The sequence below is a fragment of the Leptonychotes weddellii genome, chromosome 9 (assembly GCF_054177405.1).
Source record: "Leptonychotes weddellii isolate Sample4059 chromosome 9, ASM5417740v2, whole genome shotgun sequence".
NCBI classification, from domain to species: Eukaryota; Metazoa; Chordata; class Mammalia; order Carnivora; family Phocidae; genus Leptonychotes; species Leptonychotes weddellii.
In genome coordinates, this window is record NC_138377.1 from 64150331 (window position 1) to 64167830 (window position 17500).

General features: G+C 62.1%; 2 protein-coding genes across 5 annotated transcripts; one reads left to right on the plus strand and one right to left on the minus strand.

The window, feature by feature from the left end:
- Positions 1-902: 902 nt before the first annotated feature.
- IPO4 (importin 4) lies at positions 903-9582 on the plus strand. 3 transcript variants are annotated; one of them, XM_081830693.1, is made up of 30 exons: positions 903-1060; positions 1141-1227; positions 1354-1433; positions 1519-1560; positions 1980-2109; positions 2211-2390; positions 2623-2688; positions 2797-2898; positions 2985-3068; positions 3537-3701; positions 3787-3840; positions 3999-4108; positions 4410-4518; positions 4657-4786; positions 5013-5126; positions 5231-5344; positions 5555-5675; positions 5842-5953; positions 6036-6178; positions 6276-6353; positions 6430-6487; positions 6583-6688; positions 6795-6988; positions 7078-7125; positions 7492-7617; positions 7728-7936; positions 8043-8175; positions 8270-8374; positions 9036-9105; positions 9211-9582. In XM_081830693.1, the coding sequence occupies exons 1-30, from the start codon at positions 992-994 to the stop codon at positions 9339-9341; spliced, it is 3270 nt and encodes a 1089-aa protein (XP_081686819.1). In that variant the 5' UTR covers positions 903-991; the 3' UTR covers positions 9342-9582. The 3 variants fall into 3 exon arrangements, with proteins under 3 accessions (XP_081686819.1, XP_081686820.1, XP_006739632.2); XM_081830694.1 differs by having other exon boundaries at positions 7734-7936; XM_006739569.3 differs by having other exon boundaries at positions 977-1060; positions 6063-6178.
- Positions 9583-9620: 38 nt separating this feature from the next.
- On the minus strand, positions 9621-17165 carry REC8 (REC8 meiotic recombination protein). Of its 2 annotated transcripts, XM_081830696.1 has the most exons (19): positions 15107-17164; positions 14962-15030; positions 14672-14814; positions 14497-14572; positions 14269-14389; positions 13313-13397; positions 12877-12956; positions 12531-12645; positions 12370-12442; positions 12202-12287; positions 11986-12035; positions 11494-11640; positions 11091-11157; positions 10839-10984; positions 10593-10641; positions 10265-10331; positions 10051-10170; positions 9871-9977; positions 9621-9768 (listed from the first exon to the last, which is right to left on the minus strand). In XM_081830696.1, exons 1-19 carry the CDS (start codon positions 15160-15162, stop codon positions 9677-9679), a joined length of 1749 nt encoding a protein of 582 aa, XP_081686822.1. In that variant the 5' UTR covers positions 15163-17164; the 3' UTR covers positions 9621-9676. The 2 variants fall into 2 exon arrangements, with proteins under 2 accessions (XP_081686822.1, XP_081686823.1); XM_081830697.1 differs by lacking the exon at positions 10593-10641 and having other exon boundaries at positions 15107-17165.
- Between the last annotated feature and the right edge of the window lie 335 nt (positions 17166-17500).

The window sequence follows — 17500 nt, forward strand, 5'->3', positions numbered from 1 at the left end:
CTTTGCCACAGTCTGGGGTCGGGAACAGTACACTCTGTACGGCATCCTCTTCTTTGTCTTCGCCATCCTGCTGAGCGTGGGGGCGTGCATCTCCATTGCGCTCACCTACTTCCAGCTGTCTGGGGAGGATTACCGCTGGTGGTGGCGGTCTGTGCTGAGTGTTGGCTCCACTGGGCTCTTCATCTTCCTCTACTCCGTTTTCTACTATGCCCGGCGCTCCAACATGTCAGGGGCCGTACAGACAGTAGAGTTTTTTGGCTACTCCTTACTCACAGGTTACGTCTTCTTCCTCATGCTAGGTACCATCTCTTTTTTTTCTTCCCTAAAGTTCATCCGTTACATCTATGTTAACCTCAAGATGGACTGAGTTTTGGGTGGCAAAACCATTGCTCTTCTCTCCCATTCTTCACATCCAGAGGCCCATTGAGCTCTCTCACCAACGTCTCTTCTGATTGAATTGTGTGATGGCCTTGCTGCTTTCCCCTTTGCCCTTGGGGCCTCCCTTCCCCCGGAGGGCCTGGAAATTACAAATCTCTATTCTATAAGGAGTATATATTTGAACTTTTTAAGTTGCCTTTAGTTTGGGTCCTGATTTTCCTTTTTACAATTATCAAAATAAAATTTATTAAGAAAAAAGGATCCTGTAGTTGGAGGGTTTGGTCTGAATATAGGAACTCGAGCCCTGCCGTTAAGGGCACTGTCCCTTAGAAAGCCGGGTCGGCGGCGGAACGCACGGAACGCGAGTTCTCCTCGGAGCTTGGGAACTCTCGGCCGGGGGAACCTGCCTTGCCGGGGCCCTGTTTCCGCGGCTCGGCGGGCGCGCAGGCCGACGGAAGTGGCGAAGCCGCAGCTCCGTGTGGGAAGCGAGTTGAATCACCCTGGCGACGGGCGGGGCGCGGAGCACCGCCCTTTCCGCCGGAAGCGGGTTTCAGGGCCTCCACGTGCAGCCCTTCCCCCCTCCCGACCCAGTAGCGGCGGCTCGGCTGCTGCCATGGAGCCCGCCGGGCTGGAGCAGATCCTGCGGGAGCTGCTGCTGCCAGACACCGAGCGCATCCGCCGGGTACGGGACAGGGGGGACCCGGCCGGGGCGAGCGGGAGGTAGTGGGAAAGGCCTGACTCTGACCCCGGGACTCCTCCCAGGCCACCGAGCAGCTCCAGACCGCTCTTCGGGACCCGGCCGCCCTGCCCGCCCTCTGCAACCTGCTCGCCTCGGCGGCCAACCCTCAGGTGAGGCGCCTGCCCCTTCCCGCGGAGCGTCCCATAGTACGCCACCGGTCTAGCCCCAGCTTGTCCCCTGCGCCCCGCCCAGCACCTTCCTGCCGGGACCCTCATATGCGTGCTTCCTCGTCCCAGATCCGCCAGTTCGCGGCCGTGCTGACCCGCAGACGACTGAGCACCCGCTGGCGACGGCTGGCGGCTGAACATCGGGAGAGGTGGGCGGGGCCAGGGGCGGGGCGGGGCCCGGCGGAGGCGGCTCCGGGGCGGGCCAAGTACCCACACCTGCCACCTGTGTTCCAGCCTCAAGTCCCTGGTCCTGACCGCCCTTCAGAGAGAGACCGAGTAAGTGCCTCCCTGCCTCCTCTTGGGATTGTGACTGAGACCCTCTGGGTTTCTGCCTTGCTTTTCAGCTCCGGACAGGGCCGGGGAGGGAGAATGATGTCAGTTCTAGACCAAGGGGGAGCAAGAATTCTAAGACTGTGTTGAAGGCTAAATTTCATGAGAATGGGCTGTGGTGGTCTGCCAAACCCGAATCAGAAAAGTGGAACCGAAATTCAGTCTGCGTGAGGCCAGGCTCATCAGATTACACACCCAGCTTGCTGCTCCCTGTGAGCCACCGTCTTATGTGTCCCAACTTGGCAGACCCTCTGCCCACACTCGGAGGTTTCTGTCCTGGCCACCCCATGGAGGCAGGCCCAGCATGTGCTGGGAAGGGTGTTGGAGGGTGATTGGGAGTGGGGGGCAATCTCTCCTGTTCGCAGGCACTCTGTGAGGCTTAGCCTGGCCCAGCTCTCAGCCACCATTTTTCGAAAGGAAGGCCTGGAGGCCTGGCCTCAGCTCATGCAGCTTCTTCAGCACAGTACCCACAGCCTCCACATCGCAGAGAGAGAGGTACTAGCACATGGTGGGTGGGAGGGAGGGAGGAAGGGGAGCAACCGAGAGGCTGGAGAGACCATATAAGCTCTTCTTTCCCATCCCCTACACCTGGACAGATGGGGCTTTTGCTGCTAAGTGTGGTGGTGACCTCCCAGCCTGAGGCCTTCCAACCCCACTACCAGGAGCTTCTTCGGCTTCTGAATGAGACCCTTGGCGAGGTGGGGTCTCCGGGGCTCCTCTTCTACTCCCTGCGCACTCTGACCACCACGGCCCCTTACCTGAGCACTGATGACGTGGTGAGACATGGGTCCTCACCTGCCCTGGCTCCCTGTCCTTGGGCCTTCCGTGTCCTCACCCCTGCACGATGCAGAACTACCTCAGACTCTCTCCCATTTGTCGTCCCGAGCACTTGAGAGGAGATACTGTGGGTGGCTGTACCCAGGCTCCTCCTATGTCCAGGCTTTGAGGAAGCTGCCAGCTTCTGGGGCCTGAGATGAGTGAGCATGCATTATGCTTTTTCCCCTCCAGCCTCTCGCACGGATGTTGGTGCCCAAGCTCATTGTGGCCGTGCAGACTCTGATCCCTATAGATGAGGTGAGGACAACATTCGGGCAAGAGCTCTGTTGTGAGGAGGGCATAGGAGCCCACGGCCTCGTTCACTGAAGAAGAGCACGGTAACCCTATGACTTGTTTGTCCGACAGGCAAAGGCCTGTGAGGCTGTGGAGGCCCTGGATGAATTGCTGGAGTCAGAGGTGCCCATCATCACCTCCTACCTCTCTGAGGTTCTCACATTCTGCCTAGAGGTGAGCCGGGGATGGGCACGGCCTCTGCTGTTGGTTTTGCTGGGAGTTTCCTTGCCTGTTTCTGATTCAGGTTAGTCTCTGGGCAGGTGGCTAGAAATGTGGCTCTGGGTGATGCGATACGTGTACGGATTCTCTGCTGCCTCACTTTCTTGGTCAAAGTCAAGAGCAAGGTGAGTACTCTCTGATGCACATTACTGCACCCCCATTTCCATCCTTCGCCTCACTCTTGGGACATTCTGTTCATCTCAGGGGTATCTTTAAGTATTCAAAACTTGATCTGGCCTCACCCTAGTTCCTGGCTGGGAGTTTGGGAATCTCCTGCTAGACCCTCTGTGGCCTAGGAGACTGGAATTTTTTTTTTTTAAAGACTTATTTATATATTTTAGAGAGAGAGCTGTGCACAACTAGCAGGGGGAGGGACAGAGGGAGAGGGAGAGAGAATCTCGAGCAGGTTCCCCACTGAGTATGGAGCCCGATGCGGGGCTCGATCCCACGACCCTGAGATCATCACCTAAGTGGAAATCAAGAGTCGGATGTCTAACCTACTGAGCCACCCAGGTGCCCAAGGCTGGAATTTTTAATGTGAGTCCATCTCGGGAATAGATTCTCAGGGACACGGTTCCACCTTCCCTCTCAAGGCCTTACTGAAGAATCGTCTCCTACCACCCTTACTACACACCCTTTTCCCCATTATGGCTGCCGAGCCTGCCCTGGGCCAGCTGGATCCTGAGGACCAGGATTCAGAAGAGGAAGAGCCGGAGATTGGGCTGGTGGGAGAGACTCCCAAGCACTTTGCTGTACAGGTGGGATGTGCAATGGGCGGGGGCAGGGGCTTGGTCGCTGTGGGGCAGAGATGGAGTCCAGCAAAGTCTTCCTGTCGTTTTTCAGGTTGTGGACATGCTGGCACTACATTTGCCCCCCGAGAAGCTCTGTCCCCTGCTGGTAAGTGTGGCTCTGTCCTCCTGGTGCCCCTCTCCCCCGGTGTGCCTAGTCTCCCGCCGCTGAGGATGTTTGGGCCATGGCAGGTGTGGAGGGCCGGTTGCCGCAGGAATGGGCAGACTTGGACCAGGGTTTCAGGAGAGTACCATCCGTTCCCCTAGATGCCTATGCTGGAAGAGGCCTTGCGGAGTGAGAGACCGTACCAGCGCAAGGCTGGGCTCCTGGTGCTGGCCGTGCTGTCCGACGGAGCTGGTGACCACATCAGACAGAGGTGTCTTTGTCCTAGAGTGAGGGTGGGCCGTGGGGAGGACTACTACACGGCCCATGACGGTCCGGGTCTCTGCTTGCTGTTGGAGCTTAATTAGCGGAAGTGTTTGCCCTCACTCTCAAGTGCCCCAGTTTGGAAGATAACTGAAATGGCCACCTCAGCTATAGAGACCAGGGGGTGGTGCCTACTGTCTGGTGACATTTCCCTGGTTTCCCCGGGGGAAAGAGGAGAAGGGCTCAGCCTAGGGCTTTCTGGCCCCGCCCCTCAGACGGCATCCTCTGCTTCTGCCCGCCCTACCCCGCAGGCTGCTGCCCCTGCTGCTGCAGATTGTGTGCAAGGGCCTGGAGGACCCGGCACAAGTCGTTCGCAACGCGGCACTCTTTGCCCTGGGCCAGTTCTCAGAGAACCTCCAGGTCAGTGGGGCTGAGCGTGGGCGGCCCCGTTGCAGAGTCCCCACCCATCGCCGGGGCCGGCTTCCCCTCAGCTTCATGTCTTCAGCAGTCCCTGCCACCGCCGAGGGCTGACTCGGGCCCCCTCTCCCCCTCCCCCAGCCCCACATCAGCAACTATTCAGGGGAGGTGATGCCACTGCTTCTCGCCTACCTGAAGTCGGTGCCTCCCGGGCACACAAACCACCTCGCCAAGGCCTGCTATGCTCTGGAGAATTTCGTGGAGAACCTAGGTAGGTGATGGCCCTTGGGCGTGCGACGGAGGGGACAGAGCTGTCACTTTGGATGAAGGGGGTGGGACATGCAACCCCCTGAACCGCTGTCTGCGGTGGAGAGGAGTGTGGCAGGCCCCCAGGGAGCCCTGGGCTGGATGTTAGAGGTCAGCCTGGAGGCAGGGAGGGCCCCCCCAGAATGTGGGAGCACCTGGACTGGGTGTTAGAGGCTTGCCCTTTCCCACAGGGCCCAAGGTGCAGCCCTACCTTCCGGAGCTGATGGAGTGTATGCTGCAGCCTCTGCGGAATCCCAGCAGCCCCCGGGCCAAGGAGCTGGCCGTGAGCGCCCTGGGGGCCATTGGTGAGGAGAAGGAGGCAGGGTCCCGGGTTTCCCCAGGTAGCCTGGGGCAGGTGGTCCCGGTGGTCCCCACTCCAGCTCTGAGTCCCTGTCCTTCCGTCTCCCAGCCACAGCTGCCCAGGCCTCCCTGCTGCCCTACTTCCCCACCATCATGGAGCACCTGCGGGGATTCCTGCTGCCAGGCCGCGAGGACCTCCAGCCTGTGCAGATCCAGAGCCTGGGTGCGTCAGGGGCTCAGGCAGGGTTCCCAGGGCCGGGGAAGGGCCGAGGTGTTCATGGAGCTCTCCCCCAGGGCAGCACAGCTATCTTCTCAGCAAAGTGGGATTGCTGAATTGCCCCCCAGCTGCCGTCTTCGGTTCCCCACGGTTTGGCCTTGCGCCCCTCTGGCTCCTCGTCGCATCCTAGCATTAACCCAGCGCTTGCCCCCACAGAGACGCTGGGGTTGCTGGCTCGAGCAGTGGGGGAGCCCATGAGGCCCCTGGCTGAGGAGTGCTGCCAGCTGGGGCTGGGCCTGTGTGACCAGGTAGACGACCCTGACTTGCGGCGCTGCACGTGAGTGAGCTCCCACCCCGCCCCGCGCCTCCTGCCCACCCACTGGACCCCCAGCCCTGAGCCTGGAACCCGGTCCTCTGGTTCCAGACCGTGGGTTGCCCCGGGCTCCCCCGTTCTGTCTGGCTCCGGCAGCCGGGACTGTACGGCTTCCACCTGCCTCCCCCAGGTACAGCCTGTTCGCAGCCTTATCGGGGCTCATGGGTGAGGGCCTGGCGCCCCACCTGCCACAAATCACCACACTCATGCTGCTGTCCCTGCGCTCCACTGAGGGCATTGTGGTGAGCGGAGAGTGGGTGGGCTGGGTCGGTTGGGGAAGGGCAGCCCTGGGGCAGCATCGAGACCTGGGCGCGGCTGAGCCAGGGTCCCTGCTGTGTCTCGTCTGGCCAGCCTCAGTACGACGGAACCATCTCCTTCCTTCTGTTTGACGACGAGAGTGAAGAGGAGGAAGAGGAGGAGCTCATGGACAAGGATGAGGAAGAGGAGGACGACTCCGAGATCTCAGGGTGCGGAGGGGTGCCGTTCTGGTCCGAGGAACCCCGGCTTTGGGCAAGGGCCCCGTGCCGGACCCACCCCCGCTGGTGCCTCCCCCCATTACTGTAGGTACAGCGTGGAGAACGCCTTCTTCGACGAGAAGGAAGATGCCTGTGCTGCTCTGGGGGAGATCTCTGTGAACAGCAGGTGAGCCTCGGCCCTTTCCTGGCCCTGGGAACCCCGCCTGGGAGCTCCTTCCCCACGGCTGTGTGTCTGTCCACAGTGTGGCTTTCCTCCCGTACATGGAGAGTGTCTTCGAAGAAGTATTCAAGCTGCTGGAGGTGAGAGGGCCAGGTGGACGGAGCGGGTGGGCTGTGCGGGGCCCTGCGCTGGCCGGGAACATGACAGGCCCGTCCCGCCCGTCCTCGTCCCGCAGTGCCCTCACCCGAACGTGCGGAAGGCGGCCCACGAGGCCCTGGGGCAGTTCTGCTGTGCACTGCACAAGGCCTGTCAGAGCTGCCCCTCGGGATCCAGCACCACGGGTGAGCAGGGGAGGCCGGGGCCTCCAGAAGCCGGGGACGGTGCTGGGGCAGGGGTGGGGGGTGGGGGCCAGGGCCTGACTGGGGCCTCAGCCAACGATGCCCCCAGCTCTGCAGGCCGCCCTGGCCCGGGTGGTGCCGTCCTACATGCAGGCGGTGAGCGGGGAGCGGGAGCGCCAGGTGGTGATGGCCGTGCTCGAGGCGCTGACGGGGGTGCTGCGTGGTTGCGGGCCCCTCGCGCTGCAGCCCCCTGGGCGTCTCGCCGAGCTCTGCGGCGTGCTCAAGGCCGTGCTGCAGCGGCAGGTGAGCGGGTGGGCGGGCTGCGGGGCGAGGGGCCGGCGCGGAGAGAAGGGGCGGGAGAGCCCAGGCTGAGCTGAACTCCCCTCCTGCAGACAGCGTGTCAGGACGCTGATGGCGACGACGACGAGGAGGAGGAGCAGGTGAGAGCCGCGGACGCGCTGTGCGGCCAGGCTGCCGGGGGGGGGGGGTTGTCTGCAGGGCGGGGGTGGGCAGTGTACCTGGGCTTGGCCAGGGGGTGCCAGGGCTGCTAGAAGGTTGGTGATGGCTCAGAATGGTGCGTCCCTGCTCCCACGAAGGCAGCGGGAGTTCAGGAAAGGCATTCTGCGGGTGGGGGTCCCGGGGGCTGGGATCCAGAGCGGAGAGTAGGCGCACCGGGAGAAAAAGCTGGGCCTCACACGAGCCCAGCCTGGAAGGGGCAGCCCGGTCAGCCCAGGACGAGCCCTGGGGACCCCCGTGGCAGTGGCAGGGCTAGCCGCGGTGCTCTAGCCCCTGACCCGGCCCCGCAGGCCGAATATGACGCCATGTTGCTAGAGCACGCCGGGGACGCCATCCCTGCCCTGGCCGCCGCGGCGGGGGGAGACGCCTTTGCCCCCTTCTTTGCCAGCTTCTTGCCACTGCTGCTGTGCAAGACGGTGAGTGCCCCGCGCCCTGGCCTCGAGCCCCGTCCTGCCCATGCGCCCTGTGCGCGCCCCCGCCGCCGCGTTCCCAGCCCCAGCTGGACCTGCGGTCCTCCCCCCACCAGAAACAGGGCTGCACAGTGGCCGAGAAGTCCTTTGCCGTGGGGACGCTGGCAGAGTGCATTCAGGGCCTGCGTGGTGCCTCAGCGCAGTTCGTGTCTCGGCTGCTCCCCGTGCTGGTGAGCGCCGCCCGGGAGGCCGACCCCGAGGTGCGGAGCAATGCCGTCTTTGGGCTGGGCGTGCTGGCCGAGCACGGGGGCCGCCCTGCTCAGGAGTATCCGCAGCGGGTGGCTGGGGGCCGGGGGCGGGGGCAGAGTATCCCTGGGGCTCGAGGATGGGAGGTGGCTGTCCGTGGGCCTGTTCCTTGACTGTGGAACCAGATACTTCCCCAAGCTGCTGGGGCTTCTGTTGCCCCTCCTGGCACGGGAGCACCACGGTCGTGTCCGTGACAACATCTGTGGGGCGTTGGCCCGCCTGCTGATGGCCAGTCCCACGAGGAAACCGGAGCCCCAGGTGAGGCAGGGGGCAGGGTCTAGAAGCTGCCTGCCGGAGGGGGGGGTGCGGGCAAGGGGACAGAACAAGGAGCCTGAGGCGTCTCTGCGTCCAGGTGCTGGCCGCCCTCCTGCATGCCCTGCCGCTGAAGGAGGACTTGGAGGAGTGGGTCACCATAGGGCACCTCTTCAGCTTCCTGTACCAGAGCAGCCCTGACCAGGTAACTCGGAGGGGAGCTTGACGCTCCGCTCAGAGGCAAGCTTGGCCCCCCTCATAACTGACGCAGAGTCACAGCTGAAACTGCCCGCGGACACTCGTGTGTCATTGGTCTGCGAGGCTCGGCGGCCGGGCCTGTCACGGCAGAGGGCGGGCCCCTCTCACCATGAAGCGTTTTTTCCCCTAGGGAGCCCCGTCCTCCCTGGCCACGTGCACCCTCTGGTGTGGGCCAGAAGCCAGAGCTTCCCTGGGCTGACTTCCTACAGCCGGGCTCCTTCACACTGTGTTCCACGGCCCCCCCCCGCCCCGACTTCTCTTCCACTCAGAGCAGCTCTGCTTTCTGAATGAGACTTGTCTGCGCCAACTGGCTAGGTTTGGACCCGGGTACCCACGCTCCCGTGTCGTCCGCCTCTGTCCCGCACCTTTACAGACCGTTGTGTCGGTGGACCTCCCGAGTGTCTGGGCTTCTTTTGGTTTTAAGTTCTGTCTCCTTCAAAAAAAAATGATTCCCACCATGTTTCATGGGTCCTTCTTGGGTCTCCTAGCGGTCTTGGATGTGAAACAGTATCACGCGTAAAATGTCCCCGGTGGGAGACCCTGCCTGTCCTTAATCCTGGGGCCCCGGGGTGCTGGCAGGCCTGAGTCAGCCGTTTCTCCCCCCGCAGGTTGTAGACGTGGCTCCTGAGCTCCTGCGCATCTGCAGCCTCATTCTGGCCGAGAACAAGATCCCACCAGGTGAGGGTGGCGGTCGTGGGCAGGGCCAGGGGCAGGTGGGGGCAGCTAGCTAGGGATTTTGGGGGTCAGTCCTCCCCGATCTCTCCTTCTCCGCTCTCCACCCAGACACCGAGGCCACACTGCTGCAGCTCCTGACGTTCCTGGCCAGACAGCACACCGACAGCTTCCACTCGGCCCTGGGCTCACTGCCTGGTGACAAAGCTCAGGAACTCCAGGCCGCCCTGGGCCTCACCTAGACTGGCGGCTGCAGCCGGGCCAGAGAGAGCAGAGCCTGCCCAGGCCCCAAGAGCGCCTCTCACCCCAGTTTCAGCTTGCACCTTACCAAAGATTCTGGGCCTCATACCCACTTGGAGTCTCAGTCCCGCTTGCTGCCTTACGGGGGTCTCTGGGGCTGGATCTGTTACACTGTGGGACAGCGCAAATGAAGTCTTGACATCCTACCCTAATAAAGGCGGTTCAGTCTCTGCTTGAACGGTAGCTCTGAGAGCCAGAAGCATAGAGATACATGTTCGGAATCGAGGCAGGCAAGACGGGGTTTAATGGAGCCAGCTCCCGGGCCGCTCTGTGAGGGCTAACCGCGGTGGAATCGGGGCCCCTGCAGGATCAGGATGCGCCCGTACGGCTTCTCTTGTTCCAGGCGGAGGATCTGTTGCGCTGCAAGCACTGGTCAAGAGAAGAGGACGGGGCCAGTCGGGGGGAGGCCCTGTGGTGGCCTCCGGCCTGGGGCCTCGCCCCCCACCCGTGCCCACCCGTGCCCACACTCACCCAGGAGCAGGTAGAAGACCCGGGCGGCCATCCGGCGAGGGCTGACGGGGGACACCAGGCTGCCGAAGTCGGCCTCCCTGTTGGCCTGCAGCTCCTGGGCCACTGCCCTGTGGGGGTCGCGCGCGGTCAGCCGGAGCCCCAGCCTGCGCCCACCCCACCGCGGCGGCCTTCCCCCGGCACCTGTACACGGCCTCCGGCGACAGCAGCTCGAGCTCCGGGGGCAGCCCCGGGGGCAGCTCCGGGACCTCGGGCACCGCAGGCAGCGCAGGGAGCTCCGGCTGCTCAGCCTCAGCCCAGGCCCTAGGAGGACGCAGGAGTCAGGGCGAGCAGGGAAGGGGGCGGCTGCGACACCGACGGGGGCCACGGCCCAAGTGCACCCGGGCTGGCGGCTTACCACCGTTCTTCTGGCGGGAGGAGGCTGATGCGGGTCTTCTCTTCCTCGGCCGCCTCAAGAGAGAGCTCTGTTGGGGGGAGGCGAAGGGCCCGAGTGCGCCCACTTAGATCGGAGCGGTCGGGACCTTGGGTCCCCGCCCCCCCCCCCCCCCCGACCGGTCAAACTAGATGCCGCCGCTGTGCAGTGACTTTTAAGAGGGACCCCGGGAGGAGAACCGAAGGGGTCTGGGCTTCCTTATGTGAACTGCTTCCTCTAGTAAACACGGGCAGCAGTTAGGGTAGCCGGGCCCTGGGGCGGTGGGGGCCCTCTCCCTTCTCCAGGGGCCTACCTAAAGACAGCACTAGGGGCCCGCTGGGCTCCCGGGCCTCTCTCAGGACCTGGGGAAGGGAGAGTGAGAACTAAGGCCCTGAGCGCCACAGAAGCACCCGGGGCGGGGTGACGCGGTCCCGGGCTGCCCCGGCCCACGCTCGGGGACGGGACGTGGCAGCACAGGCCCAGGTGGGCAGCAGGCAGCCTGCCGGAGCTCAGGCAAAGCGCGCCGGCCCCCGAGGGAGGAGGAAGGGGGTGCAGTTACCTCGATATCGCTGAGAGTTTCCATCCTTTCCTCCTCAGCTGCCACCTCCCTCTCAGGCTCCGGGGGTGGCCTTCGCCTGAGTGCTTCTGGGGGTGGCTGGGCACAGTGGGTCCACAGGGCCAGCAGTTCTGGGGGGAGCCAGCCAGCTGGGGAGGGAGGGGCGGCAGGGGTGGGGTTGGACGTGTGAGGAACACCAAGATGGAGGACTATGGGTTCAGAAGACCCCACATGCCAACTCCCACCACTCCTTACGTTGAGTTGGGGTTCGGAATAGCTCCGTGGGGCTCCTGGTGGTCCTCTCGGGAGGCTGCACCTTTGGCTGCGGGGGGGGGGGGGGCAGAAGCCCAGTTAGGAGGGAGGCACTCCTCCCTGCTCCTTCTCTACTTATTTGCAATGCTTTGTTCCAAGGTCTCCGACCGCCCCAACTCTCAGGCTCCCGCCCCTGCCTGGCCCCGCCCACTGCCAGGGGGTGCCCAGCCATGTGCTATGTGGGGTCACTAAAGGAAAGTGGAGAGTTGTCTCTGTGCAAACCTGGAGCACGTGCACTTTGGGGATCGTTCCCGGTGCCTCCCCAGAGTTTAGACGGCCCAGCACGTGTGGCCTCAGGCCCTCCCTGCCTCCCTCTGTGGCCCGCAGAGCCTGGGGCTGCACTCACACACTCCCAGCAGTGGGCTCTGGTTTGCAGTTGTTCCTGGAATTTCTCCCGGGAGATCTGAGTCTCCTTGTCCCAGAACAGTAACTGGCGGCGGCGGCGGCGAGCAGGTGGACCCCGGGGATAGGGGGGCACTGGGGGCCGCAGCCTCTGATCGGGGAGGGGACGTGGGGGCAAGGCTACACATTACTCCTTTTCCTGTCACCTTGGTGGGCTGCAAAACAGGCCCCACGTCCCCACTCCAGAGGCACCCCAGGAAAGAGCTTGGGCAGGGCCTCCAGGTGCAGCTCTGACCTCACGTGGTGGTGGGGGGGCCCATCCGGGGAGTGCAGGCTGGATAAAATGGAGGGTGGGCAAGGCCACCTTTTACCAACTTGTGCCAAGGCCCGGGGAAGGCTAGCAGTGGCCCAGGGCTGGGGGAAACTGAAGACGGATGAGCAGCTCTGGGAGAGGAGGGCAAAGGGGAGGAGAAAGCTTGGCAGGGACACGACTCACCTCTGGGCTGGGCGGGGCTGGCAGGCGCAGCTCCGGCGGGGGGGTCACCTCTGCAACAACACTCTAGGTCCCGGCTCTGCCACCCCCCCTTCGCCCTGGCAGCCACCCACGCAAGAAGCTAGAAGGCCTCCCTGCAGCAAGTTGGAATACGGGGCCCTTGACTGCAGTAGCTGTGCAAGGACCCCCAGGAAGGGCCCAGGCACGATGGGTGCTCACCAGTAACCAGGGCCTCGGGCTCCCAGCCTACTGGCTTCACCTCCTCGGGGGCCGGGACCGGAAGTGGCTCTGCGGGCAGTTCCACCCTGAGGGGAAAACGGGCAAGAGAAATGAGGCCACCCCTCGCAGCACTGGCTGCCTACCTGGCCCAGGGGGTCCTGCCCTTACGGTGCGAGAGCTGGTGGTGAGAGCGGGGGTACACCTCTCTCCTCCTCCAGAGCCCGGAGCTCCTCCTTGAACTCTGCAGAGAGAAGATCGGGGCTCAGAGCGCAGGACAGAGGAGACGGGGGCACTGCCCAGGCCCAGCCTGCCCGTGCCAGCGCGCTGACCCTCCACTGCCGGCAGAGGCCTGCCTGGCCGTTCCTCTAACAGGATAGCTTCTTCTTCCTCAGCAATCAGCAGCTCCAGCTCTCGGCGGCTGACTTCTGGGAGCTCCAGTTCACCCTGGCAAGAGAGGAGGAGTAAGGAGAGGGGACGGAATTCCAGTTCTGAAAAAGGCAAGGGGCTCTAGGAGGCCCACGGGGCGCTCAGGCGCCAGGCGCAGGGAGCGCTGCAATGAGACGAGAAGGCAGGACTCTGGGGGCAGACGGGCGGGGGTGGGGGGGCACGTGAGTTGGGCTGGGCCGCCAGAGGCAGGACTCGGGCCTCAGGCTTTCCTGCGAGGGCACAGCTCACCTCGATTGGCAGTATGCGGATGGGCTCCGCCTCCTTGAGGGTGATGGCCTCTGGAGGCAGCACCGTGACCGGGATCCTCTCTGGAGGGGCAGGAGAGTCACATGAGCCCCTCTGCTGCTTTCCAGCTTCCCACACCCACGTGGTGAGGCGAAAGCACGGACTCTGGAATCAAGTCAACCTGCTTCTGGTCAGGCCCTGGCCAGTCACGGGCAAACTGACCTGGCTAGGTTGCTTAACCACTACGGGCCTCACTTTCCTCCTCTGGAGAATGGGGATAAGAATTCTGATCTCAGAGGACTCTTGTGAGGCAGGGAGGAGGTGACACAAATAGAGTGCCCCTCACAGGGCCTGGCTCTTAAGAGAAGCTCAAAGATGGTCATTCCTTCAGTTCTTGGGCCTTCCTAGGCCTCTTCCAGGAAAGAGGCTGTCTGCTCACCAGGCTTCCTAGGCTCCATGGGGACTTCAGGAGGGGCCTCCTCAAGAACTCTCTCTGGGCTTGCAGCCTCTAGGAGCTGTCGAATCTTTGGGGATTGGGGACAAAAGGAAGGGTTCATCCTCCGCCCGTTTTCCCGCTTCCACAACCTTATTCAGACAACAGACGAAAATAGTCCTTCACGCTGCGGCCTTGTGACACCAGCGTGCGGTGAACTCACTTGCCATCTGCTCTCCTTTCCTCCCATCCCTGCCCCCGTTATCTAGACCTTGTCCATTTTTCTGTGCAGGAAGCACTGCACCCTTATGTCAAGTGTTGGGGGGGACAGAAAAGATTCTTGATCTTAGGGAGCCTATGGTCTAACAGGAAGACCAGTGTGACTAGGACCCCAGCAAGAGGCAACACAAAGGGTGAAACAAGGCCCTAGCAACGTGCTCAGTTCCAAAGCAACATTTGCTTCTGGCCCAGGATAAAGCCTCTCAGAAAGGGGTAACATTTGAGCCAGGTCTGCTAAGGGTATGTAGGACTTAACTAGTACAGAACGAGGGTAGCCATTACGGGCATGGAGGGCTGTGTGCAGTGGGGGACCGGGGGTGTCTTTGAAAGAAGCAGCAGCACTGTCTAAAGCTGTGGACGTGTCAGGACGTGGATAAAGGAGGACATGCGCAGGGAAACCTAAGGCTAAGGGATGACAAGGGCCTGGCTTAGGGCCTTGGCAGTGAGAACTGTGTGGAGAGAAGTTGGGACAAGAGCTGCCTCGAGGTTGGCCTTGAACAGACAAGTGGAATGGCTCTGTCTGGAGGGGTCCACCATGACAGTCCCCCAGCACGGACTCCTGCAGGGGAGAGCTGTGGCTGGCCGCCTTCCCTAGCCCCAGTGTCAGACCCGCACAGACACAGCGCTCCCCTCCTGCGCTCTCAGCTCATCAGCCGGAGGCTTCTGTGGGGAATGAGCCCTACCTGAGGGATATTGAGGGGGCTGGGAAGTACGGGATCCACAGACATCATCCCAAAAAAGGGGTCTGGAGCATCTTCCAGGGTCTCCATCATGGCCAGGCGGTTAGGAAGCAGCAGGCTGGGTCTGAGACAGAGAATGTGGGCTGTCAAGCACTGAGGCAGAGGGCTGACGCCAAGCAGGGAGGATGCCCACCGAAGGCTGAGTGGCCCAGGCCCAGGGTGGGCACTCACACTTCAGTCTCCACCATATCAATGCGGATCTGCAGCTGGGCGCGGTGCAGGCGCTCCAGGATGTGCTGGATGTCCTCTGCGGGCAGGGCGGGCAGGGAGGGCAAGGTCCTGAGCATGCCTCCCCTCGCCACGGGCCACGCGGCTCTGCCCCATCTCCGAGCCTTCCCCGCCTTACCTACGAGGTACTGGCATTGTTGAGAGTAGACACGGATCACGCCGATCTGCAGCTGGGCTGACAGATAGAGGGAGAAGCGGGGCCGGGGCAGGCCGGGCATCGGGGGCTGAACTCGGACCAGCACGTAATCGAGGATCTCCTCACTGGGGGGACAACGCGCCCTGATCACCACTGCGCCAAGGCACAGGCCCACAGCCTGGCCCACGCCATCCAGCGGCCCCCGCCCCCCCCACCCCCGCCCCTCCGCCTGCCCGCTCAGGTCCGGCCGCTCCGCCCCTTCCCGGCCTTACCAGGTCTTCACCACGTTCACCTTCAGGTACTCCCGCTTCACCAACCGGCTGCCGCGGGTCGCTGCCAGCCTGGAGGGGGTGGGGTGGGGAGCGTCAGGCTGGGGCCCCTGGGTGCCCCTCCCGGCGCGCACGGCCCGGCCCTTACCAGATGGTGGCGAAGCAGCCGGTGTGGCGCTGAAGCACGTTGGGATAGTAGAACATTGTCCCGCCGGGCTTTCACCCTCGTCCCCGTCGGGGCGAAGGGCTCGGAGAGGCGGCGCCGGGGCTGGGCGCGGCCCCAGAACGCCAGGTAAAGGAACGGATAAACACTCAGGTGTGGGTAAACAATTAGGGCGAGAAGTAACCGGAGGCGCGGACTGCACACACAGCAAGCAGTTGGGTCGCCCCTCTCCGCCGCCCGGAGTGGGTTCCCACGCCGCGTGGCTGCTTTGAACTTACTGGGGCCTTCCGGGTCGGGTTCCAGGTTGGAGGGGCAGAGCTCCCCGAGGGCAGGCCCCGGCTGGGCCCCAGGCCAGGTCCCGAGGGGAGAGCGCTTGGGGGTCGGGGGGGTCCTCCGCAGGGGTAGGTACCGGGCTCCCGGGCCTTGCGCGCGGCTTGGGCACCTGCAGTCCCCGCGGCACTAGACCCGGCCGCAGGGGGCGCGCGCTCCGGGTTTGGGCGCCTCCCTCGTCATTAGATGGCGGCGGCCCCCACAACAGCCAATGGGGAACAGGGATGGGCTGGGGAGCGCTCCGTTCCAGGGCGCCAACTAGCCCGCCTGGGGTAGAGGCAACAGGGGTCTCCCGAGGCAGGCAGCGAACCAATCAGAAGAAGCCCGCGTGTTGCGGGGGCCATTGTGAGGTGTCCTGACCAATGGGCTCTCGTTCTTGCCTCTGGTAACAAGGGTTCCTCGGTGGCACTTCTCTGCCGACCAATGAGGGAGGAGCCAGTCCCAGCCTCGCCCCGCAGCAAGCTTGGCAACAAGGGCATTTCGACCACTAGAGAAGGTCGGGTCATGGCGGGGGCAACTGCCCTGCCCGTTTCTGGGCGCCTGACCTGAGGTTAGACCTTGCCCTTTCCCCTGAAACCCACCAAGTACCAAAGATCGGTCTGCCTCGGTGCCCCGCCTTGGGCCTGTCGTCAGCTGGGCAGGTGGGGGCAGGTGGAGACGGTGTGAGGTGGCCTGGGGGCCGCAGATGGATGAGGAAGAAGTCAGATCTCACAGGAAACATGCTCAGTCATTTCCTAAACTTGAACAACTTAGGCTGTGGGCTAAGTTTTCCAGTTGTGAAGGGTTGTTTTCCAATTGTGAATGTTCTCCCAGCTGAAAGAGACCTCAGCTTTGTGGGATGCAAGGCATACCTCTCCACATACAAAAGCCATTTGGCCCAAACAATTCTTGGTCCCCAAGCCTCCTGCCTTTGTACAACCCCGGGTTTGGCCTAGAATGCCCTTCCCAGCCTTGACCCCAGGGCATGCTTCTGCCCCTTTAACACAGCTCTTACTGCAGCTGAGCTGACCCTATTTTATTTTGTTCCTTCAGTCTACTAGCTCTTAAGATTAAGATCTTTTTTTTTTTCTTTTTCAACTAGTTCCTGGAAACTAGCACACTAAACATTTGTCAAATGAATATGCAATTACCCCAAATTTACAACCACAGTCAAGGCTGACAGAGATTTCAAAATCTAGTCCTTGTAAGCTTTACAGGACTTGCTTTTACAGATGAGAAAACAGAGAGGCCCATGTGACAGTTTTTCCCAGACCACAAAGCTCCCTAATGACAGCCTGGTTGGGAACTCTGCTCTCTTGAATTCTAGTGTTTCTAGTACCTATTCCACTGTGCTTGGCTAAATGAGTTTCTACATAATACAAACTGTTTCAATCACTGTACATATGTTGTCACTGTTTACAAGTGCATATTGGGGCACAAAGATCATAAAGTGGGGGCATCTACCCTTAAGGTACTTAGAACCTAGGGTAGGAGATAATAATTTGTTCATCCATCCCTCTGTCCAACCAGCATTTACGACATGCCTGCTATGTGCCATGCACTCTAGGCACTGGAGATGGAGCAATGAACAAAACAAGTCCCTGTTCTCATGGAGTAGGGAAGGAGAGACGATAAGTAAGTAGACAAAGAGAAATAGGTAGGGGTGCCTGGGTGGCTCAGTCGTTAAGCGTCTGCCTTCGGCTCAGGTCATGATCCCAGGGTCCTGGGATCGAGCCCGCATCGGGCTCCCTGCTCGGCGGAAAGCCTGCTTCTCCCTCTCCCACTCCCCCTGCTTGTGTTCCCTCTCTCTCGCTGTGTCTCTCTCTGTCAAATAAATAAATAAAATCTTTAAAAAAATATATGTTAAGCGGTGATCAGTGCTAGGAGAACAACAAGGCAGCATAGGAGAATGGAGAGTAGTGAGGGCTGCTATCTAGGTACGGTGCTCAGGGAAGCCTCTGAAGAGAGGAGGCAAAACGCACCTACCCGAAGGAAGAATATTTTACACAAAAGAACCAGCAAGTACAAAGGTCCTGAGGCAGAAATGTGGTGGGTTCAAGGAGCCTGGAG

Excerpts from the sequence above, each read along its gene's own strand:
- IPO4 (XM_081830693.1), top strand. The coding sequence starts at position 992 with ATGGAGCCCGCCGGGCTGGAGCAGATCCTGCGGGAGCTGCTGCTGCCA. Across the intron at positions 3,702-3,786 it reads CCAAGCACTTTGCTGTACAG|GTTGTGGACATGCTGGCACT; the intron begins GTGGGATGTGCA and ends GTCGTTTTTCAG. Across the intron at positions 8,375-9,035 it reads ACCAGAGCAGCCCTGACCAG|GTTGTAGACGTGGCTCCTGA; the intron begins GTAACTCGGAGG and ends CTCCCCCCGCAG.
- REC8 (XM_081830696.1), bottom strand. The coding sequence starts at position 15,162 with ATGTTCTACTATCCCAACGTGCTTCAGCGCCACACCGGCTGCTTCGCC. Across the intron at positions 14,390-14,496 it reads GATATGGTGGAGACTGAAGT|ACCCAGCCTGCTGCTTCCTA; the intron begins GTGAGTGCCCAC and ends TCTCTGTCTCAG. Across the intron at positions 10,171-10,264 it reads CTCCCGCCAGAAGAACGGTG|GGCCTGGGCTGAGGCTGAGC; the intron begins GTAAGCCGCCAG and ends GCGTCCTCCTAG.